The sequence below is a fragment of the Sus scrofa genome, chromosome 4, assembly GCF_054392235.1.
Source record: "Sus scrofa isolate SSC_HxYL_T2T_F1_AM1 chromosome 4, Sscrofa_HxYL_maternal_Yorkshire_Landrace_v2.0, whole genome shotgun sequence".
NCBI classification, from domain to species: Eukaryota; Metazoa; Chordata; class Mammalia; order Artiodactyla; family Suidae; genus Sus; species Sus scrofa.
In genome coordinates this window covers 85,199,477-85,227,179 of record NC_139386.1, presented here as the reverse complement: position 1 = coordinate 85,227,179, position 27,703 = coordinate 85,199,477, and the positions used below count along the sequence as shown (strand labels likewise).

The 27,703-nt window shown below is 37.5% G+C and overlaps 1 protein-coding gene across 9 annotated transcripts in view; it reads left to right on the top strand.

The window, feature by feature from the left end:
* Nucleotides 1-27,703, top strand: part of NTMT2 (N-terminal Xaa-Pro-Lys N-methyltransferase 2) — a 76,751-nt gene that overhangs the window by 43,067 nt on the left and 5,981 nt on the right. For 2 of the 9 annotated variants that reach the window (XM_085020514.1, XM_013996774.3), the window contains exons 1-3: nt 10,795-11,072; nt 22,119-22,294; nt 23,841-23,894. In XM_085020514.1, the coding sequence (XP_084876640.1) occupies nt 10,919-11,072; nt 22,119-22,294; nt 23,841-23,894 (384 nt within the window). In that variant the 5' untranslated portion in view covers nt 10,795-10,918. 9 annotated transcript variants of the gene reach the window in all.

The window sequence follows — 27,703 nt, the reverse complement described above, 5'->3', positions numbered from 1 at the left end:
GATTTATACAATCATTCTTTTGGACTTGGTGGAACTATAAAAATAAAAAACACACTGAAACAAACATGCTCTACCTTTAATATCAATCAAAAGACAACTTTGGTTAAAAACAAAAAGAAAAGCAAAACATACTTGGTCAAATAAGTTACTCTGTGTGAAAAAGGAAGATTGTCTAAGTCGTATAAATCATGGCAACTTCTCTCTGCAGTAAGCACTATTTCCCCCTCAGAATTATCATTTTGTAATCAGAAAAGCCCTAGAGTTTAAAGTATGCCTCGTACAAATGTCACTTCCAAGCTTCAGTGCTAATCCAGAGGAAATATTATCCTAGTGGTCTCCAAGGCCCAATGTCTAGGTGTTGGATACATGATAAACTTACATGGAGCTTTCTTAGTGAGATATAGTCCTCCAGAGGATTGAATTTTTCAAGGCTTAGTACAACCCAACCCTTTAAATAAGATTTAAGCTTCCCTTGTCAGGTTCTTTTAAGAGCTTTTTAAATTTTTTTTATTTGCTGCTTTGACCAGGTTCTAATCCCTAGTCCCCAGTGACAACTTTTGGCCATCTCAAACATTTCATGTCTGCTTTCCCAGGGCCTAGTGCAGCTGCACAGTTGAAGATAGTTTTTCTCTTCTCCCATGGAAGAGCCTTATTGAAATAATTTGAGACAGAAAATGACAACAATAAGACTTTCTTGCGACTTTACTGATATGACAGGTTATTAAAACCATTTTTTCCCATTTTATAGGCAGCTCTCTCCAATAATGATTATATAATGACAGAATAGTAGTTACTGGAAATAAAGAATGGGTCTACCAATTTGCATCTTAATTTCGGACTTTCCAGCCTCCAGAACTGGGAAAAGTAAATATGAATGTTTAAGTTACCCAGTTTGTGGTATTTCGTTAGAGCATCCTGAGCTGACTAAGAAACAATTAAAATTTAAAAATACTTTCATGTACTTAAAAATGATGTGGAAATTTCCGGGCACCAAAAACAGAAAGGGAATTTGAAGCTAGAATGAAAATTTGGAGCTGCTATCATGGCATCCCTTGGAATTAGCTGATGAAAACATAGACCAGGGATGGACTTTTCATGCTCTGACACCTATAGGCTATGACTCCCTAGGCCTATGTGGTATGGCTCAGAGGCTAAGAGGATGCACTCTTGAGCTTGGTTCTCTGGGTTCAAACTCCCAGCTCTGCATTTATCAACCATATGAACTTGGGAAACTTATACAACCTCTCTATGCATCAATTTCCTAATCTACAGAGTGGAAATAGAAAAAAAGAAGTAACTACTACTGCAGAATAGTAGTTACTTCTCAAAGAGGTACATAGATCAGTGCTTGGAACAATGTAGGTGCTATATAAATGTTTGCTTAGTATTACCAGTGAAATACCCATAAAAACAGATTAGCAACACTTAAAAAGTATCACAAGTTTTAAGAAAGATATGGGGGAATTGAAAGTCTCACACTGCTGCTGGATAAATTTGTATATCCACATTGGAATACATAAGTTAAAGAAGGACGTAGTCTACAACCCACTGATTCCACTTCTGGGCATATTCTCTAGAGCAATTCTCACACATGTACACCAGGAGGCTTTTAGAAGGATGTTAGTAAAGTAAAAGATTGAAAGAAATCTTTCAATAAGGTTGGGGCATTCCCGTTGTGGCTCAGCAGTAACAAACCTGACCAGTATCAAGGAGGATGCAGTTTGATACCTGGCCTTGCTCAGTGGGTTAAAGAATCTGGTGTTGCTCTGAGCAGTGGTGTAGTTTGAAGATGTGGCTCAGATCCCTTGTTCCTGTGGCTGTGGCATAGGTCAACAGCTACAGCTCTGATTTGACCACTAGCCTGGGAACTTCCATATGCCGTGGTGTAGCCCTAAAAAGACAAAATAAATAAATAAATAAAGTGGTACAGTTATATAATGGAATATTATATTATAGTTAAAAAGAATGAATGAATGTGTGTGTATGTATTTCCCCTCTCCCCATTGTGCAGTGACCATTATAACTTCGTGGATAAGATAGCAAGAGCATATAGCTGACCTAGTAAAGTGAATTGCAACATATAAACTTGTGTACATTTAAAAATTAACAAGGCAATTTATGGATAAGTACATATTTACTGAAAATATAAGCACCTAGATAGGAAGGACACATACCTCAAGTTGGCATGTGTTCTCTGAGAAAGACACGTAGAGCAATGGAGGTAGGGAAGTGTTCCCAACTGTATGTGTATGTGTTTAATTCTTAAAAAGACAAATCTGAAGCTTGTACAGCATGGTATAATGTTTGTTAATATTGGAGGGTGACATGAATACTTGTTTTGTAAATCTCTGTAAGTCTGAATTACTTCATAATTTTCAAAACCCAGACAATTGGAAAACAAAAAAATATAAATGTGACAGAGAAGAAAGCCTATATTTTTTTAGCTTTTAGTTGAAACAAATAAACACCCCAGAAATTTGTGATGCTCATTGCATGAGGTTCATACTTTGAGAAACACTGTCCTCAGTGCTGGGTCAGCCAAGAGACGTCAAGAGTCCATGTTTCTAGCCTTGTGGGGTGGCATAGGATTTGGGGTAGAGGAGGGAGAAAGAAAGAGAGAGAGAGAAGAAGAGAGAGGGAGAGGGAGGAGAGAGAGAACAGAGAGAATTTTATTTTGTATTACATATTATAGATCAGACAGATTCTTTTTAGCACTCAGGGCTCTTAGAATTTTATATTTAGTACTGATAAATGTTCAATTTCAGCTGAAATCAGAGGGTAAGTTAAATAGAATATGTATCCCAAAATCTAGTTTGCTAAATGCATAATGGGGGTAATTATAGAGGCTCATGTACTTATGAAAACATTGTTGAGTAGAAAGACAAGGGCAAGTTGAGTAAAAGACAGAGTATCAGGTAAGGGGAAGAATGATGATGGGAGGGGATGTTTTCAAGTGAAAGTCTATGCAGAATTCTCTTTATTTTTATTTTGCTTTTTAGGGCTATACCTGCAGAATATGGAAGTTCCCAGGCTAAGGATCATATTGGAGCTGCAGCTGCTTCCTATACCACAGCTCACAGCAATGCCAGAAACTTAACCCACTGAATGAGGCCAGGGATGGAACCTGCATCCTCATGGATACTAGTCAGTTTTGTAACCCGCTGAGCCACAATGGAAACGCCCTGTGCAGAATTCTCATGTATAAAAATTAAAATCTGCTCCTCTGGTCAATGTGAGAATAGGAATGTCAGAGCCCACCTGCTTGTGCACCTCACTGGGCTTTACTAAAATCTACAAATCCATTAGTACTGATAAATATATAGTCTCTTTATATTCCAGTTCACAGTTCTACTTCTTCCTCCAACTTGCCTTCCTACCAAAATAGAAAATAAGGGTTGCTGCACGAAAGGGGAGACTGAAATATTAGGAAGTCAACCTGATACTTTATCATATTTCTATTAAGTTGAAAAAAAAGTATAATTTTTTTCTTTTATTAATAGTTGCCTAAATCATTTGGTTAGGGAAAATGTGAAAAGGTTAATTTGCCTGAATAGTGTCATATGTATACACTTTTACCTATCCAAAATCATATTGAAATATTAAATGATGGAAATGATGTGAAATCAAGCATTGTTATATTTTGAAGGATAATTTGCAATGGAGCTGAATGTTTTATAAATTCTTTCAATTTAATATAAATGAGAGAAGTGAGAAAAGCACACACACACACACACATCTAAACAGATACTTTACACAAGGACATATAACCTTTATTAGAGATGCAAGAGTATTTTTTTTAATCTAAATGCTTGGGGAGTCAAACTTGAAATTAGAACTAAGCAGCCTGGAGTTCCCGTGGTGGTGCAGCAGAAACGAATCCGACTAGGAACCATGAGGTTGTGGGTTTGATCCCTGGCCTCACTCAGTGGGTTAAGGATCTGGTGTTGCCATGAGCTGTGGTGTAGGTCACAGACGCAGCTCGGATCCTGCACTGCTGTGGCTGTGGTGTAGGCCAGCAGCTACAGCTCCGATTAGACCCCTAGCTTGGGAACCTCCATATGCTGTGGGTAAGGCCTTGAAAAAAAAAAAAGAACTAAGCAGCCCAGTTGAATTCTTTCCTCCTCAGTAAGACAGGAAGGAGTTCTTCACTGGCTATTCCAGCCTTTCTGTCAGTTAAATTGAATGATTTTAACCCAAAATTATGGGGTTTAAATATTTCTTCAGCAGCAAGCATCACTTACCTCAAGCCCCACTTTCATCTAATAATGTCTGTTAGGTTGAAACTTGATTGCTGACCTTGGATCTAGTCGGTTCATACACCCAATGGATAGCCCTTCTGTAGTACATGAAACCTTACAAAGGGTGAAAATAGTCATCCAAACTTCCGTTGTATCATGTATTCTCAACACATGTAGGGGAATAATCTTAATGACTTCCAAGTTATAATCAGGGGTAATCTTGATTGGGTGCCTGTTTCTTAAACAAAACAGGATAAAGAAAGAGGCGAACATTGCATACTAGGTTATACTGATATAAGCTGAAGTGAGGCCTGGTGATCTGTTTAAGATTTACTCATTAAAACTTATTTGCAGTATTTTTCATTCTGCTGTCTCATTCTAAGCTTGAAGTCTATTGAAGTGCCCATTTTAGTACAAAGACACAATGAGTTTATCAAGCAGTAATTACTCAATCTTACCACTAATTTTCACTAAAAACATGTATGCAATAAAATATATTCATTTTATCCAAAATTTAATTTAGCTGATTTTGGTCTATTATTTTAGCCTTCTAGCTCTACATCCCTGGGTTGGATTTGGGAATCTTGATTCAGGTATTTTTATTTCAGCTTTGTTTTAGCCACAAATTCTATATACTTTAAAAAAAATTAAAATATAGCTGATTACAATATTGTGTTAGTTTCAAGTACACAGCAAAGTGATTCAGTTGTATATACATATATTTTTTCAGATTATTTTCCATTATAGGTTATTACAAGATATTGAATATAGTTCCTTGTGCTGTATGTAAATGTTAGTTACTCCCCCCTTCCCCTATGGTATCCATAAATTTGTTCTACATCTTCATGTACTTTTTATTCTCCACTTTTCTATAGTATTGTTTGTATTGCTGTTTACTTATAGGGACTATTCATATATTTAGTACACAAATTTTTATTGATTATCAATGGTCCAAATATTAATCTTTGTTGGTTGACTTTTTACTTTCTTTATGGTTTTTTTTTTTGATTGGCCAGAAGTTCATTATTTGAATATTAATTCAGTCAAATTAATTAACTTTCTTTATTTATGGTTTTTGTTTTTTGCATCTTAAAAAATATATATATGTTTTTACCCTGGTATCATAAACATGTTTTCCTATAACTTGTTCAAAGAGTTTTGGAATTGTGCTTTTCACATTTAAGTCTTCAATCTACCTGGAGTTGGTTTGTGTAGGATGTGAGGTAGGTCCAATTGTGCCAACATTAGGGGGTCTCTCTTTTTTTTTTTTTTTTTTTTTTGGCTGCACCTGCAGCATGTGGAATTTCCTGGGCCAGGGACTGAAACTGAATAACAGTTGTGACCTACACCACAGCCACAGCAACACTGGATCCTTAACCCCCTGCACCACAAGGGAACTTCTATGGGGTCTTATCGAAACAATCCTTTTTCTACTATAATATTATTTCTATGTTTTATCTACTTAACATGTGTAAATAGATTTATCTGGGGCTCTATTTGTGTTGTAGTGACCTTTTTAGCTATTCTTGTGCTAATAGCTCTCTGTCTTAATTTCCTTCTTCCTGAAGTAAAATTTTTTTAGTTACTCCTTTCAGTGAGCATTTATGAATGGTAAGTTCTATCTTTGTCAGAAAACATTTATTTTTGCCATTGAATTTCAGTTTAAAGTATTAAGGAATGTTAACTTGATAGGTATTTTATATTGATTGGTTTTTCCCATATATTTAGCTTATCATACTACTGAATGATTATGCTTCCTCTGATTTTCTTTTTCTTTGCTTTCTTACTTCTAAGTCTCTTTTCATGCTACTTTATTATTTATTTATTTATTTGCCTTTTTGCCTTTTCTAGAGCTGCTCCCGTGGGATATGGAGGTTCCCAGACTAGGGGTCTAATAGGAGCTGTAGCCACTGTCCTATGCCAGAGCCACAGGAACGTGGGACCCAAGCCACGTCTGTGACCTACACCACAGCTCACGGCAACGCCAGATCCTTAACCCACTGAGCAAGGCCAGGGATCGAACACACAACCTCATGGTTCCTAGTCAGATTCGTTAACCACTGAGCCACGACAGGAACTCCTTTTCATGCTACTTTGTTGTTTAACTGTGATTTACTTCTTGCCAAGGGATTACTGTGAGAAGAAATCAACCTGGATAGATTCAGAGTTTCCACGTTCCCTTGCTATCGCCATATTTCTTTCCTTTACATTATTGTTTTCCTTTCCTGCCTGGAAACTGGATGCCTGGGGTAGACTGGAGATCTGTATCATAACTTCCCTCACCCAGTAAGAATATGGTCAAGAGTGATATGAAGTGATAGCAACAGAGCATTTCAGCTGTGAGAGAAAAATTATTTGCATAAGGAAATAAATGCAATGAAGCAGAAATTGATGCAAGCTATACCTGTATGAGAAATGGTCACAAAATCTAAAGTAACTCACAGAGATAACCAAAAGCTAATAAAGTCATTTTGTATAAGCCAATCAGTCTTTCATTCCCATGCAGGAATTACAGGTCTGAAATTTAGAGATCTTAGAACACTTAATAATCCTTCTGCAAACATAAATAATTTACCATCCATTTTATAGTGAAAGAAAATTAGTTTTGTGAAAACTGAGAAGCTTGCCAATGTTGCTTGCCAAACAAAGAATACTGAATAGCTTGGAGTCAGAGCTTGCCCAGTCTCTCTCCCAGGATCATACATCCTAACATTTTCAGCATATGAAAGGTTATCTGAGCATTACTAAGATTTTGAGGTTAAGAACCTACCTCCTATTAGACATATTGACAATTCAAGTAACAAAGGAGGATTCCTGAGTTTCTTTTTTTCTTTTCTTTTTTTTTTTTTCTATTTCTTGGGCCGCTTCCGCGGCATATGGAGATTCCCAGGCTAGGGGTCTAATCCGAGCAGTAGCCACCAGTCTATGCCAGAGCCACAGCAACGCGGGATCCGAGCCACGTCTGCAACCTACACCACAGTTGACGGCAACGCCGGACCGTTAACCCACTGAGCAAGGGCAGGGACCGAACCCGCAACCTCATGGTTCCTAGTCGGATTCGTTAACCACTGCGCCACGACGGGAACTCCTTTTTTTTTTTTTTTGCTAGGATTCCTGAGTTTCTTACGTTGCTTTGTTTTTCCTGTAACAACAGAAAATTCTGAAGGATGAATGCTGAATGAATGAGCTTTGAGAGCACATTTCATTTGGATTTCTTTCCTTTTCAATTCTTAAATGCATAGGGTGCAAATAATCTCTTGGATATGTGGTGAAAAGTCATGGTAAGAGACAATACCTCACTGAATATAATCCCCAAAGAGCCAGAGAGACAGAAAGTATTTTTAGTCCCTGTAACTTATCAACTTTCTTCCAAAAACTACAATGATAATAGCTAGCACTTATTGAACATGCACTGTGTGCCAGGCACTGAGGTGTTTTACATGAAGTATATTTAGTTCTCACAACAATCATAAGAGGTATGTACTATTATCATTACCTTCCTTTTACAGAAGAGGAAAATGAGGCTCAGAAAGACTAAGAATTTGTCAAATTTTCCCAGTATGAGTTTTAACTTAGTCAGATATGTTGAATTCTAGTTTAGAGCCTTCCTCCTTAACAACGTGAAATACTCTCACTTGAAGTGTCCCAATTCTGTTTGATACCATATTTTATCTCCATCCTCATGAACTGAGTAAAAATGAGGCAGGATGTTATTTGTGCTAGATAAGATTCCTCATTGCTAGCACAGACAATACAAATGTAGACAGTGCACCCGCTTCCAAATGAAAACTGAAGCCAGGAGAATATCACATATTCATTGGTAAACGCAATGACAGGATGATGTACCCATCCATGAACCATGCACTGTGGCAAGGGGACCATGGATAATGTGGAATGCAACTCAGGCAATTCCTGAAACTGGGAATGGGGATAATCCCACTGAAATTATGTGGGTGCCCCTTGAAGTAGGGAGAGGGGAAATGGAAATATAGAAACATAGGAAAATGAAGAAAAATAAGACAGCATCAAACAAATGGAATCCTTACTTCTTTTCCCATTAAAAGATTAACACATAAATTATACTTAAAGAAAGATCATGGTTAGATTCCAATCTTATAAAAATTTCACTGACGATGTGTGAATTAGCTATCTATTAGCTTCATTGTAACAAATTATTCCAAAATTTAGCTGCTTCAAAGAAGAAGCAATAATTTCTTTGAGTCAGTAACTTGAGCATGGCTTAGCTGGCTCAGGGTCTTTTATCAGATTGGATGGAGAAAGACCTTCTTCCCAGCTCACTCATGGTTGTTGGCAGAATTTAGCTTTTCCTGGGTTTTTACACTGAGGCAGTTCCTTGTCATGTGGGCTTCTCCTTAGGGCAGCTCACAACAGGCAGCTGGCTTCCCTTAGAGCAAGCAAGCAAGAGAGCAAAGGAAAATGCCAAAAATAGTCTTCTTATATCATGATCTTGTAAGTGACATCCTATCCCTTCTGCCATATTTTATTCTTTAGAAGTAAGTCAGTAATCTAGCCCAGGGAAGAGGATTACACAGAGGTATGAATATTAAGCAGGAGGTGGAGATCTATAGGGGCCATCTTAGAAGTGACTACTATAGTGTGTGCATATGTGGGTGTATATGTGTATTTTGGAGGGACAGTGGGTGGTGAGTGGTTAAACATAGTATGGGGCCAATAGAGTATTGAGTTCTTATGGATTTTCTTTCTTTCTTTCTTTTTTGTCTTTTATCTTTTTAGGGCTGCACCTGTGACATGTGGAGGTCCCCAGGCTAGGGGTCTAATCAGAGCTACAGGTGCTGGCCTACGTCAGGGCCACAGCAACACCAGATCTGAGTCGTGTGTGTGTGTGTGTGTGTGTGTGTGTGTGTGTGTGTGTCCTACACTACAGCTCATGGTAACGCCAGATCCTTAACCCACTGAGTGAGGCCAGGGATCGAACTGGCAACCTCATGGTTCCCAGTCAGATTCATTTCCACTGCATCATGATGGGCACTCCTGGATTTTCTTGTTAAGAATATTAGATGGTTGGTGTTCCCTAGTGGCTTAGCAGGTTAAGGATCTGGCTTGTCACTGCTGTAGCATGGGTTCGATCCCTGGCCTGGGAACTTCCATGTTCCTTGAGTGTGGCCAAAAAAAAAAAAAAAAGAATATTAGATGGTTGAAATATTATCCCTCCAGGAAACAGATGACATTCACAAATTGAGAATTTGAGTCAGTTTAATAAAGGGACTATTTATAAAGGTGTGGTAAGTTTAGAGAAATGACAAGGAATAGCGCATTACTCCACAGATTGTGATAACTGGTGCATCACTACCCTGAGGCCTGAAGCAGCATGAGGAGGGAGCAGTTTTCAGAACTAGGAGAGGAGTTCCCATTGTAACTCAGCGGGTTAAGAATCTAATGTAATGTCTGTGAGGATGTGGGTTTGATCCCTAACCTTGTTCATTGAGTTAGGGATCTGTCATTGTTGCAAGCAGCGGTGTAGGTCACAGATGCAGCTTGGATTCAGCATTGCCATGGCTGTGGTGTAGGCCTGCTCCTGCAGCTCCAATTCAACCCCTAGCCCAGGAATTTCCATAAATTGCAGGTGCAGCTGTAAAGAGAAAAAACAAATAAACAAACTAGGAGAGAGCATTTATATGAGAAGACTTACGGACAGGAGCTATGACTTTTCACATTAGGAAGTAGTTAACCTATGGCATCTCCACAGGGATGGTGCCAGGGGAATAAACACATTGACATACTCTCCTTCAGCCTCCTGCTGGCACTACCCATTGGCAGAACTTAACCAGGAAGTCCACTGATGTCAATGCAGTCCAGTCTCCAATCACACAGAGTAATGTAGAAAGAGTGGAGAGCAGACATGCAGGGACAATTAGATGATACTCAGTACAGAAACCAAATGAGCACTTATGAGGAAAAGCATATCCACAATAATCAGAAAGGGAGAAACAAGCTTATATGACTAGGTATTGTTTACAGCAAGCTAGATGGAAGAGTTGCTGACAGAGGAGACTTTGTTAACATCAGAACAAGCTTTCATATAATTGTGTCTCTTGAAAATCCTTAAAAATAGGAAACACACATCTATCTCTATGAAATGATTTGGGCAAAACTGAATTGATGAAAGAAGTGTTCATGGCTAATATGACTTTGAAGGGTCCTTGTAACTTGAGGATTCCGTGTCCCAGGAGGAGTGATGGAAATCAGGGAACAGGATCTCCTGCAAAATATTCACAATGCTTTGAAATGGAAATTAGGCCACTCCAATTTAGGAATCAAATTAAAGCAAATATTCAGGGTGTTAGCTGGCCGCTGGCTGTGCTCTTGCCTGTTTGAAGTGGCAGCTAAAGGAGGGAGGCGTGCTTTTTCCTGGATGAGGCAGGATCTCACTCAGCCTGTTTTCATCTTTACTTAGCACCTGCTGGCTTGGAGTGGTGTGGCCCAAGCAATCAGACTGTAGATGTGCCAAGAGCCTGACCTCCTGATGTCTGCCGCCCCTCCCCCCCCCAAACCCCATGACACTTCTCCTGATATAGATGGACAGGGGCTGGTTTAAAATGACAGTCGTCTCAAGTTCATGTAGGAAGAGAAGGCTAATTCAAAGAAAAAGCCAGGCAAGTTCCCTTTCTCTGTAGGAATAATTATTATGCCCTTTCACCATGGCCCACCTGGGAGCACATTTTGCCTTTAGATCCCGCTGGCAGAAGACCGACGATGAACTCTGTCGACACAGCATGTCCTTTATTCTTCACAAAGCCATTTGCAATGACTTCTTTCAGAGCTATCTCTACCTGCTGGAAAATATCCCCCTGGGTAAGTGAGTCAGAGCTACTAGGTAAGGGACAAGGAATGACCAGGGACTCTCTATGTGAAGTTGTGGGGCTTTTGCAAGTTGAGTTAGAACAAGGACATTTGCAGATAAAAAGGACCTATAACTAATGTCATTGGGCTTAAATGTTTCAATGGCATTCTTTTATGTAAAGGGCAAAGACCAAATGTTGCCTGGCAGGTCAAGCCTCTATTTGGGGACTTCCATATACTCTTAGATATGGGTAACTTGCTTCTCTGGGTGTTAGTTGCTGGAGCGTCAGACTTATAGAAATTAATTTCTTGAATTTGGGAGGACATTTTTAATATTTGCAAAAATTTAGAGGTAGGCAAGTTAGGCAACTCAAAGATGAGAGTGTTAATGCAGTAGTATACCAACTAAGATTTAAAAAGAAAAGTTAAATAATAGTTGATCAAGGTTTTTGGTGGTGATGGTATGTGTGTGTTGGTGGTGGTACTGGTGGTGGTGGTGGTGGTGGTGGTGTGTGTGTGTGTGTGTGTGTGATCATTTCTGGCCTTCCTGAGTCACAATAATTGTCCAAGAGCTTTAAAGAAGCAGATATTAGTTTGGGCTTAGAATATTAAGGAAAAAACTGGGCCGTTGTCTCTGTTTTAGTGATTTCCTCTAGTTTTCAGAGAATTGGACAATAGGGCAATAAAAACTTATCTGATTTGTCTACACTACTTTTCTCAGCCTCTGTGAAAGTGGTTACCAGGGCACTCTTAAAACCATTGAGGAGACAACTTGTGATTAAAGAGTGAAGTATCCCCCTTTGATTTAAATTTTCCCCCAACAAAAGCAGGGGCAGTATGCATCAGTCCCAGTCTGCTTTCTTAAGGTTTCTGAAAGCCCCATTGTGCATTTGATGTGGCCAGGGTTTCCAGACATGGAAGGGGCTATATAATGCTTTGTATAGCATTCAAAACTATGTTAGCAGTCTACCAGCCTACCAGAGTCATTTTCCATAAGTCCACTTCTAAGGGGACTCTTTAATTCTAGACATACGAATACTTTCATCTCATATTTATATATATTTCTCACAAAAACTTTCTCATTTGTGACTTTATTGGATCCTCACAGTCACACTATGAGGTAGATAGGGTAAGTATCATTATTTTTTTTCACCCACCTTCTCATGCTTGTCCCCTATCTTATTTTTTCAAGTGAGGGAAAGAAAATTCAGAGACGATGAGATATAATCTAGATAGGTCTCATCTAGATACCAAAGCAAGAACCCAGGACCAGAGCACGTTCTGATTGATCACACTACCATAAGTAATTATTTTAGGACATAATATACATCCCTTTGTGTCCAAATGGAAAACTTAGAAAAATTTATTTCGAAGGTGATGATGTTCTGGCCACTCCATGGCTTGTCAGAGTGTTGCTTTTCTGGAGACACTCTTTGGGCCACACCTTAATAGCAGTAGCTTGTTGACCCAAGATGTATTAGTCAGGAGAAAGATGTCAATTATGATAACTTATAAGAGACTCACTAAGGTGCCGTTAGCTGCCAAATTTTAAAAATAATTATTATGGAGAAAAGAAATTAACTTCAGATAGTAGCTAACGATGAATTTAAAAGACCCCAATAAATATTTATTAGACAAATTACATGACCCTGTACTAGTAATTAATTGCAGGTTACCAATGTCCTGAGTTCAAATTCTGACACTGCTATTGATAGAGGAAACACTAAGGCAAGTTACTAAACTCTCTGAGCATCATCTTTCTCAAAACTGTGGGGCTGTTGGAAGGATTAAATGCAGTTATATATGCAAAAATAGTCAATGCTCAATAACATAGTTTTTTATTTTCTTTCTTAAAGCCAGGCCTCTTTTAAAGTCACCATGTAACTTTCCTTATAACAGGCATCCCCAAAGATGATCAGCTTATTTCGCTATGTGGGAGTTTTCAGGCTTTAGTGGATATTAATCTTTTCAGTTTGGAAGCAGATCTCAGCCAGTGGAAGTGCTTCCTCCTCAGCCCCACTGAGGTGCTTTAGAATTGGCTTCCCCTTTTCTTGATGATTTCAAGGCTTCATAGAAATGAAAATAAAGCCTTTCTTTTAAAAGGTTGGGGGGACCTCTGTGTAGAGTCTACACAGAGAGATTGTTGTTTGGGAAGAACGGTGGTTAACCAGACTCTCTGATTCCTTCTTTCCTTCCTTCCTCCTTCCACTGCCTGCACTAGGCAGCCAGCCTCACACCAGCACATTATGCAGTGACATTCAGTCATGGGGACATTTGCTGAAATAGCTCCCCGGCTTGCTTCAGTGATTCATGGAGAAGCAAGAGCCTGCCGATTAAACATCTTCAGTGGAAATGCCATTGAATACAACAGGTCTTCACAAAGAAATGGGAACAAGCTTATTCCTAGTCTCAGTGGTTTGCATATATAGTTTCAGTTAATCTTCACGACATCCCTATTGAGGGGTGGTGTTATCTGAGGAACTAATACACAGAGGAAGTAAGTAACTTGCCAAAGAGCATGTGGTTGTGAGTGTGGAGCAGGGTGAGAACCCAGGAGTCTAACTCCAGAATCTGTCTTTTTTAATCACAAACTCATGCTACCTCCCAATGAAAATGGCAACTTGATTAATGTGGAGAGGAATATAAGTTTTAACAAAATTTTGAATTGACAGGAATATAAAACAGTCTATGAGAAGTACTGGCTTTCTATTGAGATAATCAACAAGATAAGAAAGCCAGTGAGTAGGTTCATATAATCTAGTTATACCAGCTCAAGTTCAACTAGAGACTTGGAATGAATGAATTTTCCAAAGATGGCTGTTTGTGAACAAATTGGAAGTAGAACAGGAAAACACATAAATCTCCAGTTTGCATACCAGTGCCACAGGGGCCTTATATGGCCCAACTTGAGTAGTTCGTATAAGCTAAACCCTCAGTAATTCTTCTGGCACTATTCACAGGACATTTCTGAGTACCTAGACATCAATGAATATTTATTAATTGTATGTTGCAAAGGAATCTATTACTCCTGGACATTGTTAAAGGCTTAGTCTAACTTCACATTTAGAACAAGTGTTCTATGGGTTTAGCAGAAAAAATAAAGTCTTTGCATTTAAATAGGTTTGGGTTAGGGCCTGGCTATGACACGTCATTTCTGTATAATACTGAGTAAATTGCTAAATCTTCCTAGTTCTTTCGTTACTTAGCTGTAAAATGATGATTGTAATCTCAGTTTTGTAATGTCATTGTGAGGATTTAAAGAAATAATGTGAAGAGATAATATGAAAGTGCCTACCATAACGCCTGGTATATAGGAAGTACCCACTAATGGTCAGTAATCCCACTTAACTTACCCTTTTTTAGAAGAATTAGGCTCTTAGGAGGAAATTAAGAACAATAGTTATGACTTTGCTGTCAAAATTAAAAACTAGAATTAATAAAAACATTTTCTATAATACCATTGGAACTTCCAAATGAAACAGCATAAAACTATTGGCATTTTTTCAAATTGGTTTCATCCCTGTGGCAGGCATTATTGCACAGTTCATTGTACAATGATACATTTTCCACCTGTGTATTGTTACCTTTGTGATGTAAACCCTTTAGGGTGATCACTTTTCACCCTAAAGAAATGAAGAACCAGGGAGTTCTCATTGTGGCTCAGTGCTAACAAACCTGACTAGTATCCATGAGGATATAAGTTCGATCCCTGGCCTCATTTGTGGGTTAAGGATCTGATGTTGCTGTGAGCTGTGGTGTAGGCTGCAGACAGGGCTTGGATCTGGTGTTGCTGTGGCAGTGATGTAGGCTGGCAGCTGCAGCTCCAATTCGACCCCTAGCCTGGTAACATCCATATGCTGCGGGAGCAGCCCTAGAAAGACAGACAAACAAGCAAACAAACAAAGGAAATGAAGAACCAGAAAATTTCCCTTTATTTTAAAGACTTTCAGATACACAGTGTGGGATGGATGAAATATGGGTTCTGGGTTTAAAGAGACTTAGTTTTAAATCCCAGTTGTGTCACTCACTAGGGGGCAATTTAGTTAACTTTTTGGTGCCTTGTTTTTTTCTTAAGCGAAAAAAATATATCTCATATTCAGCTAGATATAAATGCTTAGCATATGTGGTACATATATACATATTTGATCAATGATAGTTATTATTTTTTAATTATTTGGGTGTGCCTAATTAGGAGAATAGATATCCTCCTGTAGTTTTCCACAAACTACAAAAAGCGTGACCCCTATAAGATTATGTTGGCTTTTTCCTGTAACCACTCACTATGTTGTTGAACCTGTATCTTATTCAAAGAACAAAAAGCTGGACACTATTCATTTATTCTGTAAACATTCAAAGGAGGCTTGCTCTGTATTAAACGTAATGGTAAGTCCTGAGGGTACAAGGAAAATAAAATAGAGGAGAGAGACCCACACAGATATTTTTTGTGGAATGTGGAAATAGTGATAGGGACCATCACAGGTACTGCAAAAGTGCAGAGAAAGTGACTGCTGAATCTGCTTCTGACTCTTCTGATGCAAAGTCTCACTATGGAAGATCTGTGCCCAGTACCTCTGCCTGAATTCCGACCTTTTCAAATTTGATGGTGGGTCAGGTAGAATACTCTAGTAGGAACAGAGAGTTAAGAAGATACTCAGCTGAAGGGGGGAGGGGATATGACGTGTGGGGGCAGCTTGAGTACATCCTTGCTCAAGTGGGGTATGTTCCCTCCCTCCCACCCTTGGTTAACTTATTTGTGTTGAAGGCTGGAAAGCACTTCGGAAACACTGAAATAGCCCTCAATTGAAAAGGAAAGAAGTCCACTAAAACTTTCAGGTTTGGTGGTGCATTCTTTTAGTGGCAAGATACTCCAGACACCTAAAGAAAGGAGGGGAGAAATAAAACCTATAGGGCCTCTTAGGGTAATCCTTAAGACCCATTAATGACAAAATTCTAGTTTTTGGGCACACAGACCTTTGGAGACCTTTGGATTCTACCCGAAACATTGGTAAAGTCCTTCTTCCCACCTTTTACTGTTGGCAAAAAAAGAAATCTGACTTTTTTTTAAGGTTCCACATATAAATGAGATCATGCATTATTTATCTTTCTCTGTCTGATTTATTTCACTTAGTATAATGCCTTCAAGTTCCATCTATGTTGTCACAAATGGCAGGATTTTCTTCATGTTTACAGCTAATATTCCATTGTGCCTAGATCCATCCTTCCTCTCTCCCTTTCTTCCTCCCTTCCTTCCTCCCTCCCTTTCTTCCTTCTTTCCTTCCTTCCTTTCTTCAGTTTTTGCCATTACTTTTTCAATGGCTAAATAAAGAAATCATGAACTACCAATCTGTTTTATGGGCGATCATACATTTCTCCTAGTTGGGCTTTCTTTTCTCTTATAAATAAAAGACTAACTTAATCCAATATTCTGTCTCAAATAATTTCAAACTTACTGTTTAAATACAGCCCAGACATACTCTGAACACTCTCAGGTAAATTTTCAGTTGTCTAACATCTGGAATAAAGTCTAAAAGAGTTATAATCAACTATAAAAAAACAAAAAGAAAAAAATGAGGTACTCAACAAATATAAACACTTAGCTCTCAACAAAATTTTGCTTAGAGAATTCTCAAGATTTTTATTCTTCAGGGCAAATTCACATGTACTCTATTTATGTAACAATTAAGCCAGTGGAAGGTTCTTGGGAGCTCAGCTCATAATGTAGATCAAGAAATAAGTAACTTATTATACCAAGAAGTAATAGAGTGTCTAGCCTCTGTCTTAGACTACTCCAAGTTTCACGACATTGCAATCTTGTAAGAATAAGCCAGCCACTAGATGTATTTCTATAATAAAAAGTCACGGGCTGATGACTACCTTAGCTGAATCAACTGGCACCATTGCAGGAGGTATCAGGAAGGGAGAACCTGGAGCTGGCCATTACACCTCATATATCTTTTTAGTGGAATGTTCCTATCAATTAGGTGAAAATGAGAACTCAAGCCCATAACCATAAAAACTTACCTATTGAGTTTGACCCCTGCTGAGCTTGGCATTCACTTGTGGTCTAAATGTTGCTGGCATAATGGGCCATTCCCATTTCCAGATTAAGGGTTTTAATAAACTTCACCAACTAGTTGACTTAAGCAAGTGATGATGAGTGTGGCTGCTTTGCTGCTTTGACTTGATCCATAAGAACACTGGGCTGGGGCTTGCCTGTGATTTCAAGAAGCAGTCAACTCTGGGAAGACTCTGTGAACTGTGATTTCCTAGCCTAGTTTCTGATACATACAGAAGAATTTGGAACAGTCATTTTTTGGCATGCCGATGCTTGATTTTTGTCATCTCTGTTGAATTTTTAAGCATTTATTGAGGTACCTGTTTACAGAACACTTTACCATGTGCTAGGCAATGGGGACTGGTGTAGGTCAGTGGTTCCCAATGTTTTTGAACATGAGGACTCCCCTTCTAGTGTTGTATTTTCTCAATCAGTAGCTAACTTGTATATAAAATGTCAATAAAGCATCTATATATTTATAAATAGCTTTTAAAGATTTATATTTTTAAAATAATAATCTATTATGTTATACATAAGGGAGGTATAGTATATAACATTGTAATATTGTTTGTTTCTAGAAGGTAAAATATGTGGGAATTGATTCCTATATCCCTTTAGCAAATATGTGGTTGTTCAAGAGTCCAAACATTGGCTCCAAATGTCTTCAAGTTGGGAAATATTGATTTAACTCCACAGATGAAACACAATTGATAGTAGTGGCATTTACTGAATTTTTAACTTTTAGAATCAAAATTTGTGACAATGTAATTATTGTTCAATTCAGAGCCAAGTAGTGCATTCACCCAAAATCACAATCTTGTTATCTGGAGAAAAATGTTCCTAGTTAATGTTAAGTAGATTTTCTTTTCTTATACCATTTCTATGTAAAACTATGCCATATTTTGGTTTGCTGCATATCCTGATCATAACATTTTTAGACCATTGTATACCTTACTTGCAGTTTTCAACTGTCTTTTATTTTTGTTGATTAAAATTAAAAATATGCTGTCCTTAGAATATTACTAATGACTCCTTGCTTCCTACCTACTGTCTATTGCCCAGAATCTAGATCATTCTACTTCCTGGAGATATTTTTTTTTTGAAACCTATGTTTTTTCTTGTAATATAAACTGATTCATTTCTAAATATGATAATATCTGTCATTTTGAGTTTCTTTCCAATGGATTCCGGGGATTTCAATGTCTTTCCAATGGATTTCACTGTCTTTCATTACATATCCTCTCTTGATTTTAATCCTCTTTGGGCTGGAATATAACTTCAAGAAACTTCTGACAAATGAATCCATGGGGGGGGGAGGTAGTTAAATATTCTTTCACTATTTGAATGGGTAACAAATTTTAGCTTCAAAGCCATTTTCTCTCAGAATATTGATAACTGCTCCACTGTTTTCCAGTATTTCTGATGAGATCTGTGTTATAAGCCTGATTCTAGTCCTTTGAACATAGAGTTGTCAGATAAAATATAAAATTCACCTAAATTTAAATTTAAGATAATCAACAGTTTTTAGTGTAAGTATGTCCCATGCAATGTGTGATATTTCAAGCATAATTATACTAATAAATTATCCATTGCTTACCTAAAATTCAAAACTAATTGCATGTCCTGTATTTTTATTTGCTAAATCTGGCAACCCTGCTTGAAGGTCAACAATTATTTTCCTCTAAATAACTTAATGATTTTCTCATTACACTTTGTTTGAATTTTCCTAAAGGTATGTATAATTGTGATTTTTATTTAATTATTAGAATTTTTGAATACATGCACCTCAGTACTTTTGGACCGTATAATCTCTTTCAGCTCTGGGAAATTTTCTTCTAATATTCCTTTGATAATTTTCTTCTCTCCATTTTCTTTGTTTATATATAATGATTTTTATTTTTTCCACTATAGCTGGTTTTCAGTGTTCTGTCAATTTTCTGCTGTACAGCATGGTGACCCAGTTACACATACATGTATACATTCTTTTTTCTCACATTATCATGCCCCACCATAAGTGACTAGACAAAGGTCCCAGGGCTACACAGCAGGATCTCATTGCTAATCCATTCCAAAAGCAATAGTCTGTATCTATTAACCCCAAGCTCCCAGTCCATCCCACTCTCTCCCCCTCCCCCTTGGCAACCACATGTCTACTCTCCAAGTCCATGATTTTCTTTTCTATGGAAAGGTTCATCTGTGCCATATATTAGATTCCAGATATAAGTGATATGATATGGTATTTGTCTTTCTCATTCTAACGTACTCCACTCAATATGAGAGTCTCTATTTATTTCAAGTATCTTCTCTGACCATAATGGCATGAAACTAGAAATCAACCACAGGAAAAGAAATGAGAAAAAACTTACTACATGGAGAATAAACAACATGCTACTAAAAAAACCAATGGGTCAGTGAGGAAATCAAGAAGGAAATTAAAAAAATACCTCAAGACAAATGATAATGAAGACACAACCACTCAGAATCTATGGGATGCCACAAAATCAGTGCTCAGAGGGAAATTCATAGCAATACAGGCCTGCCTCAAAAAAGAAGAAAAATCTCAAATTGGCAACTTAACCCAGCACCTAAATGAATTAGGAAAAGAAGAACAAGAAAACCCTAAAGTCAGCAGAAGGAAGGAAATCATAAAAATCAGAGAGGAAATCAATTTTCTTCTCTCCATTTTCTGATTTTGAGAATCCTATTTAGCTTGATGTTGAGCCTTCTGAATTAAGTCTTTATAGCGCTAATCATTTTACTGCTGTTTTCCATATCTATTCCATTATGTCTTGATGATTTTACTCAGTGTTAAGTTTTTGGTAATCAATACTTTAATTTTAAGAATTCTTTATTATTCTTTATATAATAAGTTTCCTGGCATGTTATCTTTGACTTATAGATGCATCTGTTCTCATGTCTCTTCAAGAATATGAAATTTTTGCTTAGTTTTGGTTTAAATTCTCATTCATTTCCTGGATTATTTCTATTTCCTTTGGAGGTCAATTCTAATTGTTTATCTCTAGCTTTGTTTTACAGACTGCCACTTTATCCTCATGTGTTTGGAAATCATTACTTATCCTTAGTTAGGAGTGAAGGTCAATATCAATGATTTTGGTAGTGGAGAAATTTCCTCTGTTGTATACTTCTCCACGGAATAGAAAGGATGACAAGAAGCCCTACATGTCTCTGTATATCTTAGTAGACTCTGATGAGTGTGAGCAAATGAGGTACTTGGAATTCTTTATATGCCAGAATGCATAGTGTTCAAGAATCTCAATACTAATTGATACACTTCTCCCAAGGGAATTTCATATTTTAAAATTTTTTAGAGAAGAGATATATTTATCCCCCGCTTAGGATTATAGCTGTGCTGCTTTTTGTTTTGGGGAGGGTGCATTGATGCCTTACCAGTTGGCCCATAGACATATTTTTTAAATTAACTCTTACTTCCTTTTGCAATTATTCTGAGCTGCAAATTCTTTAGCTTTATTACATCTGCTTTTTGTTTTCCAGAAATTTGTTGAAATCATGAATCCTTGGTGGCCCCTTCTCATTTTCTTCACTGTTATGAGTTGAGTTTATTAAAACAATTCTTGGGGAATATTGGGGAGGAGGGAGGACAAATGCATGTATTTAGCCTACAATCTTGAACAAGAGGTTCTTCCCTTTAATCTCATTTTCTACCACTTCCTCCTCAATATCCTCTAATGAAAATATTTTATATCTGTAAGAGTGCATTTTGGTTCACAAACTTATTTAAATGCATACTCATTTACCCCTCAGAAGTGGAAAGACAGGTTTTTCTAAAAATAAATGTTGGAGTTCCCATTGTGATGCAGCAGAAACGAATCCAACTAGGAACCATGAGGTTGCGGGTTTGATCCCTGGCCTCGCTCAGTGGGTGAAGGATCCAGCGTTGCCATGAGCTGTGGTGTAGGTCGCAGATGAGGTTTGGATCTGGCATTGCTGTGGCTCTGGTGTAGGCCAGCAGCAACAACTCTGATTCGACCCCTAGCCTGGGAACCTCCATATGCCGCAGGTGTGGCCCTATAAAGACATAAGACAAAAAAAAAAAAAAAAGTCTTCATACCTCACATTCTGAAATAATGAAATGACACATATATGAATGTGCCTACCGTCCTACCTGGTACAGAATAGTTGCTCAATAAATGTTTTATTTCTTTTTTATTATTCTACTTTCAGAAGAGAGGCCTAGCACATTTTCTGTAATGTTGGTACAAAGAGATATTTGGATATGAATTGCTTTAAAAAAGAGATGAAAAAAATAGTCATCCATTCTAATCTACCTTGTGATTAGAAGTAAAGATTAGTGATTAAATTCTCATAAAATATTTGGATCTCAAAGGAAAAACTTGTGAAACTAATGACATTCTTTACTCTATTGTAGCAAATACTGTTCAAATTTTTTAAAATATAGTGATAAGATTTTAAAAAATTAGGAGTTCCCTTCGTGGCGCAGTGGTTAATGAATCCGACTAGGAACCATGAGGTTGCAGTTTCGGTCCCTGCCCTTGCTCAGTGGGTTAACGATCCGGCGTTGCCATGAGCTGTGGTGTAGGTTGCAGACGCGGCTCGGATCCCGTGTTGCTGTGGTTCTGGTGTAGGCTGGTGGCTACGGCTCCGATTAGACCCCTAGCCTGGGAATCTCCATATGCCGCGGGAGCGGCCCAAGAAATAGCAAAAGGACAAAAAAAAATTAAATTAAATTAAATTAAACTTGAGTGTTATTAAATCATGAAAATGCCACATGATTGTGACTTATACATGAGATACCTGAAGATCATAGGAGTTAAGAAGTTTACCCAAGGTTACATAGCCAGTAGGTCACTGAGACAGAACTCAAACCCAGATCTTCTGAAATAAACTAATATACTTTCCTTCACAGCACAAATTTGTAGGCTTCTAAAAGGAAATTCGATGCATAAGATTGAACTTGTTCTGCATTTAAATATTAACAAATATTAATAATATTTCATTTGCAGTGAAATTGTATGCTTTAACAAGTCAAGTCATCAATGGAGAGATGCAGTTCTATGCCAGAGCTAAGCTTTTCTATCAAGAAGTACCAGCTACAGAAGAGGGTATGATGGGAAATTTCATTGAACTGTCCGACCCAGATATTGAGGCCTCTCAGGAATTTCTTAGGAAATTTGTTGGGGTGAGTTATCCATCTGCAGTTTGATGAGGAGGCAGAGTCCTTGCAAACATTGAGCTCACATGCTTCTGTGTTGTCAGTTAAGTCATATTAAAGCCATATGGCTCAGCCAAGAGTTTAATATGAAAGCCTGTTTTAAGATGTTCAGAAAGGATAGGTCCCATCAAATGATTGGTTTATCCCCTTGACATTTTATTCTCCTAGCACCAGCTAATCTCTCATGTTTCAGGGAAGGTAAACTAACAGTGTTAATATTACAATTAGTGGATTAAGAAGACTTATCTTCCAGAGTCTCATAGAAAAACAGTTGACACCCAGGTGATTGATGGGAGATCATGCCATTTGGGATCCTGGAGTGATTTATTGATTCCCTGTAATAAAAATTCAATGTGGTAAGGAAATGAAGGCTTATGTTCAGTTTTAAAATGGTAAGTATAATGGAATCTCTTTATATTATTTTATATGTAGTTTAGACATTGCCTTGAAAGAATGTGATGCCTTTGTAGACTTGGTGTTGGGTGAAACTCCATTTCCTCATTTCCAGGTCATATGGAGACAGTTCGTAGAGCATAAGGGCCAATATCTTGTGCTTTAGAGTCATTATGGTTCTTCTACTTACTGTATAAACAAACTTGGGCTTGTTCCTTAAATGCTCTAAGCCTCAATTTTCTTACCCGTGACTAGAGCATAACCATGGAACCTACCTCATAGGATAATGTGAAGCTCAAATGATAATATGTGTCAAGTGCTTACTTTAGTACACATAATTGTTATCCAATAAATATAATTTATTTATTTATTTATCCAATAAATATAATGTGTCAAGTGCTTACTTTAGTACACATAATTGTTATCCAATAAATATAATTTACTATGGCTAATAATAACCAGCTTTCATAAAATACATTAATTATATTTTAAGGATTTTCATTCAGTTCTTAGAATAGACTTAATTCACCCAATAGAGCTGCTGTTGGTTCTACTGAGAACAAAGTCCTAACTAGCAAACAGGTTTTGCTCCAGTTCACTGTGAAGTCTGTTTGAAATTTGGAGCCCATTTTATTCTGATAAAGAAAACATTAAAAATATTTGGGGTTGTGTTGTCAACCTATTTAGAAGCATAATATTTATAATATCCCTAGTGTTTAGGTGAGGCTCACTTCTCATCCAACCTCCCTGGAGCACCCCTGCCTGAATGCAGAAAATAGGATCAAAATAGAGCACTCATTGGGGGGACGAAGTATCTGAATATCAGCTGTAGCAATAAAGGACTAAGGAGCTGGGGAGCTTTTGCATTTGAAAATGAATGTTGTTTCAAGTATAACTGCAGTCAAATATCACACATCTAAATTGGCTGGGGCTATTTATAGATCAGGTTAACCTGGAATATTTTAAAATCAGTGTTGCTGACTTTATTGAGTTTAATGAATTGCTGATTGAGCGCTTTTTCAGAGATAGTCATTCTGATAAGCACTTTAGAAGCACTGTCTCATTTACTCTTGGCAATAATTCTGGGAGGTAAGTGCTATTATTATTCTCATTTTTACAGTTGTGGAAACTGAGGCTTGGAGAGGTTAAGCAAGTTGTCAAGGTTATACAGCTGGTAAGAAACAGAGCTGGGACTTATGCCCAGCCAGGTCTATCTGACACCACATTCCCTGCTCTTAACCACAACATATTTTTTCCATTTGTCTCATAAAGCAAAAAAATTCCCTCCTTGTGCTGTGTGTGTGTGTGTGTGTGTGTGTGAGTGTATACCAGAGACCTCAACTCTCCTTCAGTCTGTCTCAGAGCAGACCTTTCTGCTTGCCTCGTGGTGAGACTGACTTTGATCCCAAACCATTTCAGAAGCTTAGTTAGTAATCCAGCTGTCTTGTCACTCCATGTGGAATGCCAGGCTGACCACAGGGATGCTGGTCAGATAGAGCCCATACACATGCCCATGGACCTGGGAAAGGAAACAGCCTTGTGCTTACATATTTATGTTGGAAAAGAGCAGCCTGCTCTTTTCAAACAAATATAAGGAGTCATTCTTAGCAGACAAGGCTCATTGTGAAGCTGTGACCTCTAACTAAGTACAAACACAGTCTTTTTAAAGAAAAGATATTTTGGTACTTTGACCTTAATAGTATGCTAAATTAGTATCCAGGTCAAGATACAAGGAGTTAGGGAATATGAGTATCTGACATGATTTATCCTTGTGTCAACTGGGAAAAGGCAGATTGTTTAATTTAAAGTTTTGCTTTCCTTTCAACACTTAGTGACACGAGACAGTGGGAAAAGGTGTTTAAACTTGTTGCAAATATGTTTACTTTAGCAAATAAACAAATGAGACCAAGATGATGTCATGCATAGCTGATAACACTTTTTACTTTTAGTTTTCTATTGGGGAAAGTAGAAATTTGTAAGAAGTAATCCATATTTGATGATATTTATCTTTTAACAGTTCTCAGAGATTTGATGACTACAAAATTTGGGTATATCTTGTATTTCATGGTTTTTATAAAGTGTCATTGGCACTTTTATTTTAGTTTTAATGCCACTGGAATGAATGTAAAATAATGTTCTTCAAAACAAAATATTTAAGTAGAATCTAAACAAAAATGAAATTCCTAAAGTATCTTACTATTTTATATGAGTCCATAAATACGGAGATAGCATAATAAATGAAAATCATCAAACAAAACATCTCATTTTGAAATCACACACTGGTGTAGTTCTGGTCACATTCATGGAAGGGCATCACATTTCAGTCCCATCACAGTTATGGGCAGCAAGGGGGTCCAAGAGACTAGGGATGTTATCCCTGAGTTCAGTCTTTAAATATCTCTTCTCAGAGGAACGGCATGTGAACGAGAGACAGGGGAGGAAACTTGGTGCCTAGCAATGACAGGCAATGCCCACTACTCAAAGTGATATAGAATAAAGAGAACTAGGAGTAGGGCTGAAAGGCTAAGGGGCACAGGATTTGAGTGAAAGGCATCTTTTGCATTTGAAAATGAATGTTGTTTCAAGTATAACTGCAGTCAAATATCACACATCTAAATTGGTGAAAAATACACATCAGAGGGTGAGAATTTTCAAGGGAGTTCTTTTCCAAATATTTTACCCCTCTGGGTCTCAATTTCTTTATCTGAAAAAGTAGGGGAATTAGACATGATTGGTTTTAAAACTCTAGAGTCTTACTGAGCTCCTTCAAGGCTAATTGGGAGAATCATAGGAAGGGTGAGTGGGTGAGGCCCTGCCTCATTTTAACCAAAGAAACTTCATATTGATTTGTTCATTGAGAAAAAAAAGAGAGTTCAGTTGTTAATAACCTTTTTGAAATCCTCTGGCATAGATCTCTGGGGTCTCTGCTTTATTGTTCCATGATTCAATTTCTAAAACCACTTGCTACCATAATGTGAGCTACATGATCAGAGGCTTTAAGGCCAAATAATGATAAGAAAAACTTATAATGAGAATCTCTAGTTGAGCATATAAATTTCTACTGAAGTAATTTTCAGTAACTTAAAATAATCTCCATATAGTTTCCCCCATTTTGTTTATGTTATACATTTACTTATAAGGTGCTACTTATATGGCTTTCCCAACATAAAACTTTAGCCTTGGCCTTTTTATGAATGGGTTTAGTTTAAATTAAAATATCTGAATGAGGGAGGTAGCATAATATAAGTAGGAATGGCAAACACATGGCATATGTACTACCACTTCCCCTTCCCATAATCAAGGCAGACATCACTAGTCGATCATAGACCTCTTCCTGATAAATCTGAATGAAACCTTAGAATTCTTGGTAGGTAATGCGAAGGGAATCAGTGTTATGGCGCTTGAGGTGACAGCTTTGAGGTAGAACTGGCTTTGGATTCACACAGTTTGCTGTTTGAATTCTAGGTCTGCCATTAGTTGTATAGTATTAGAAATCTAAGTCAACTTAGAAACCTCATCTCTAACTTAGAGAATAATCATTACCTTGTGGAATTTTTCAATTATTATAGTTATTATAGAGGCAAAGAATTTACTATATAGAAGCAGTCAATAAATTATGGTTATTATATCCTTTGAGAAGAAGCTACAGTTGCTTCACTTTTTGTACTTCATTGTACCTTTCTTGCTGTAAGGAAGGCCTTTTGAGTGGACTGGAAAGCAGCGTTTTTGACGTTTCTCTCTGCTCAAACTTTACCTTTTGATCAAATAAAAAAAAATCCTTAGTTTCTGAGAAATCAAGAGTAGGCTTTCTCCTTAAGATCTTGATTGACAACTTCAAGTATCTTGTTACTGTAATTTCTAATGCAAAACCTATTGAGCAGCTGTCCAAATTGTGAGCAACTAATTTAGACCAGCTGAATCATATATAATCTCATAGCTATACACTAGTCATACATACATACATACATGTATGTCTCTGTATATATTACCCTACAGAAACAAATTTGAGAATGCTCTCATTGGCTGGTTTCCTCCCACTTCTCCATCTTTCACATGAGTTAATTTAATGCACATATCTACCTTAAAATTTTGAAGGGCTTTTGTGCCCAGTAAATCTGTGCCATCTGGTACAAAAGCAGAACATTTTTAGCATGAAAAGAGAAGTGGGACTTTGCTGCAACCATGTTTTATCCTCATAAATGTGTTGCATGCCATGAGGGCCAAATGTGAAATGAAGTCCTTGCCTGAGAATGGAACAGTTAGCATTTCCTCAGCTCAGGTCCTAAAAATCTTCCATACAAGAATGGTAGATAATTCAGAGCCCCCGGAATTAGTTTTGAAAAAAAATTCAATTATCCCAGTATGAACTGAAATGTGTTCATTGCATGAATGTGAAAAGTAATTTTAAAATTCAGAAAGGGTCTCTCACTGCTTTGCTCCCTATCTTTATTTATTTTATTTTATTTTATTTTATTTTATTTGTCTTTTGTCCTCTTAGGGCCACACCTGCAACATATGGAGGTTCCCAGGCTGGGGGTCTAATTGGAGCTGTAGCCACCAGTCTACACCAGAGCCACAGCAATGCCAGATCCAAGCCAGGTCTGCGACCTACACCACAGCTCACAGCAACGCCAGATCCTGAAGCCGTTGAGCAGGGCCAGGGATCGAACCCGCAACCTCATGGTTCCTAGTTGGATTCGTTTCTGCTGCGCCACAATGGGAACTCCTTTTTTTTTTTTTTTTTTTTTTTAAACAAGGCAGTAAGCTATGGTGCACATCCATTTAGCTGTGGGCTTGACCCAAATTTACTGTTAACAGTGTTCTATTTTCACAGGGCTTTCAATGGCCCATTTTTAGGGGTTTTTTTAAAAGACAAAATTACCAAGTTTTCAAACCTATGACACTATTTTCTAAAATTCCATTTTGAAAATTCTTTTAAAGACCTTCATTAGGATAAACTAAAGAAGGCAAAAACTAGAAATG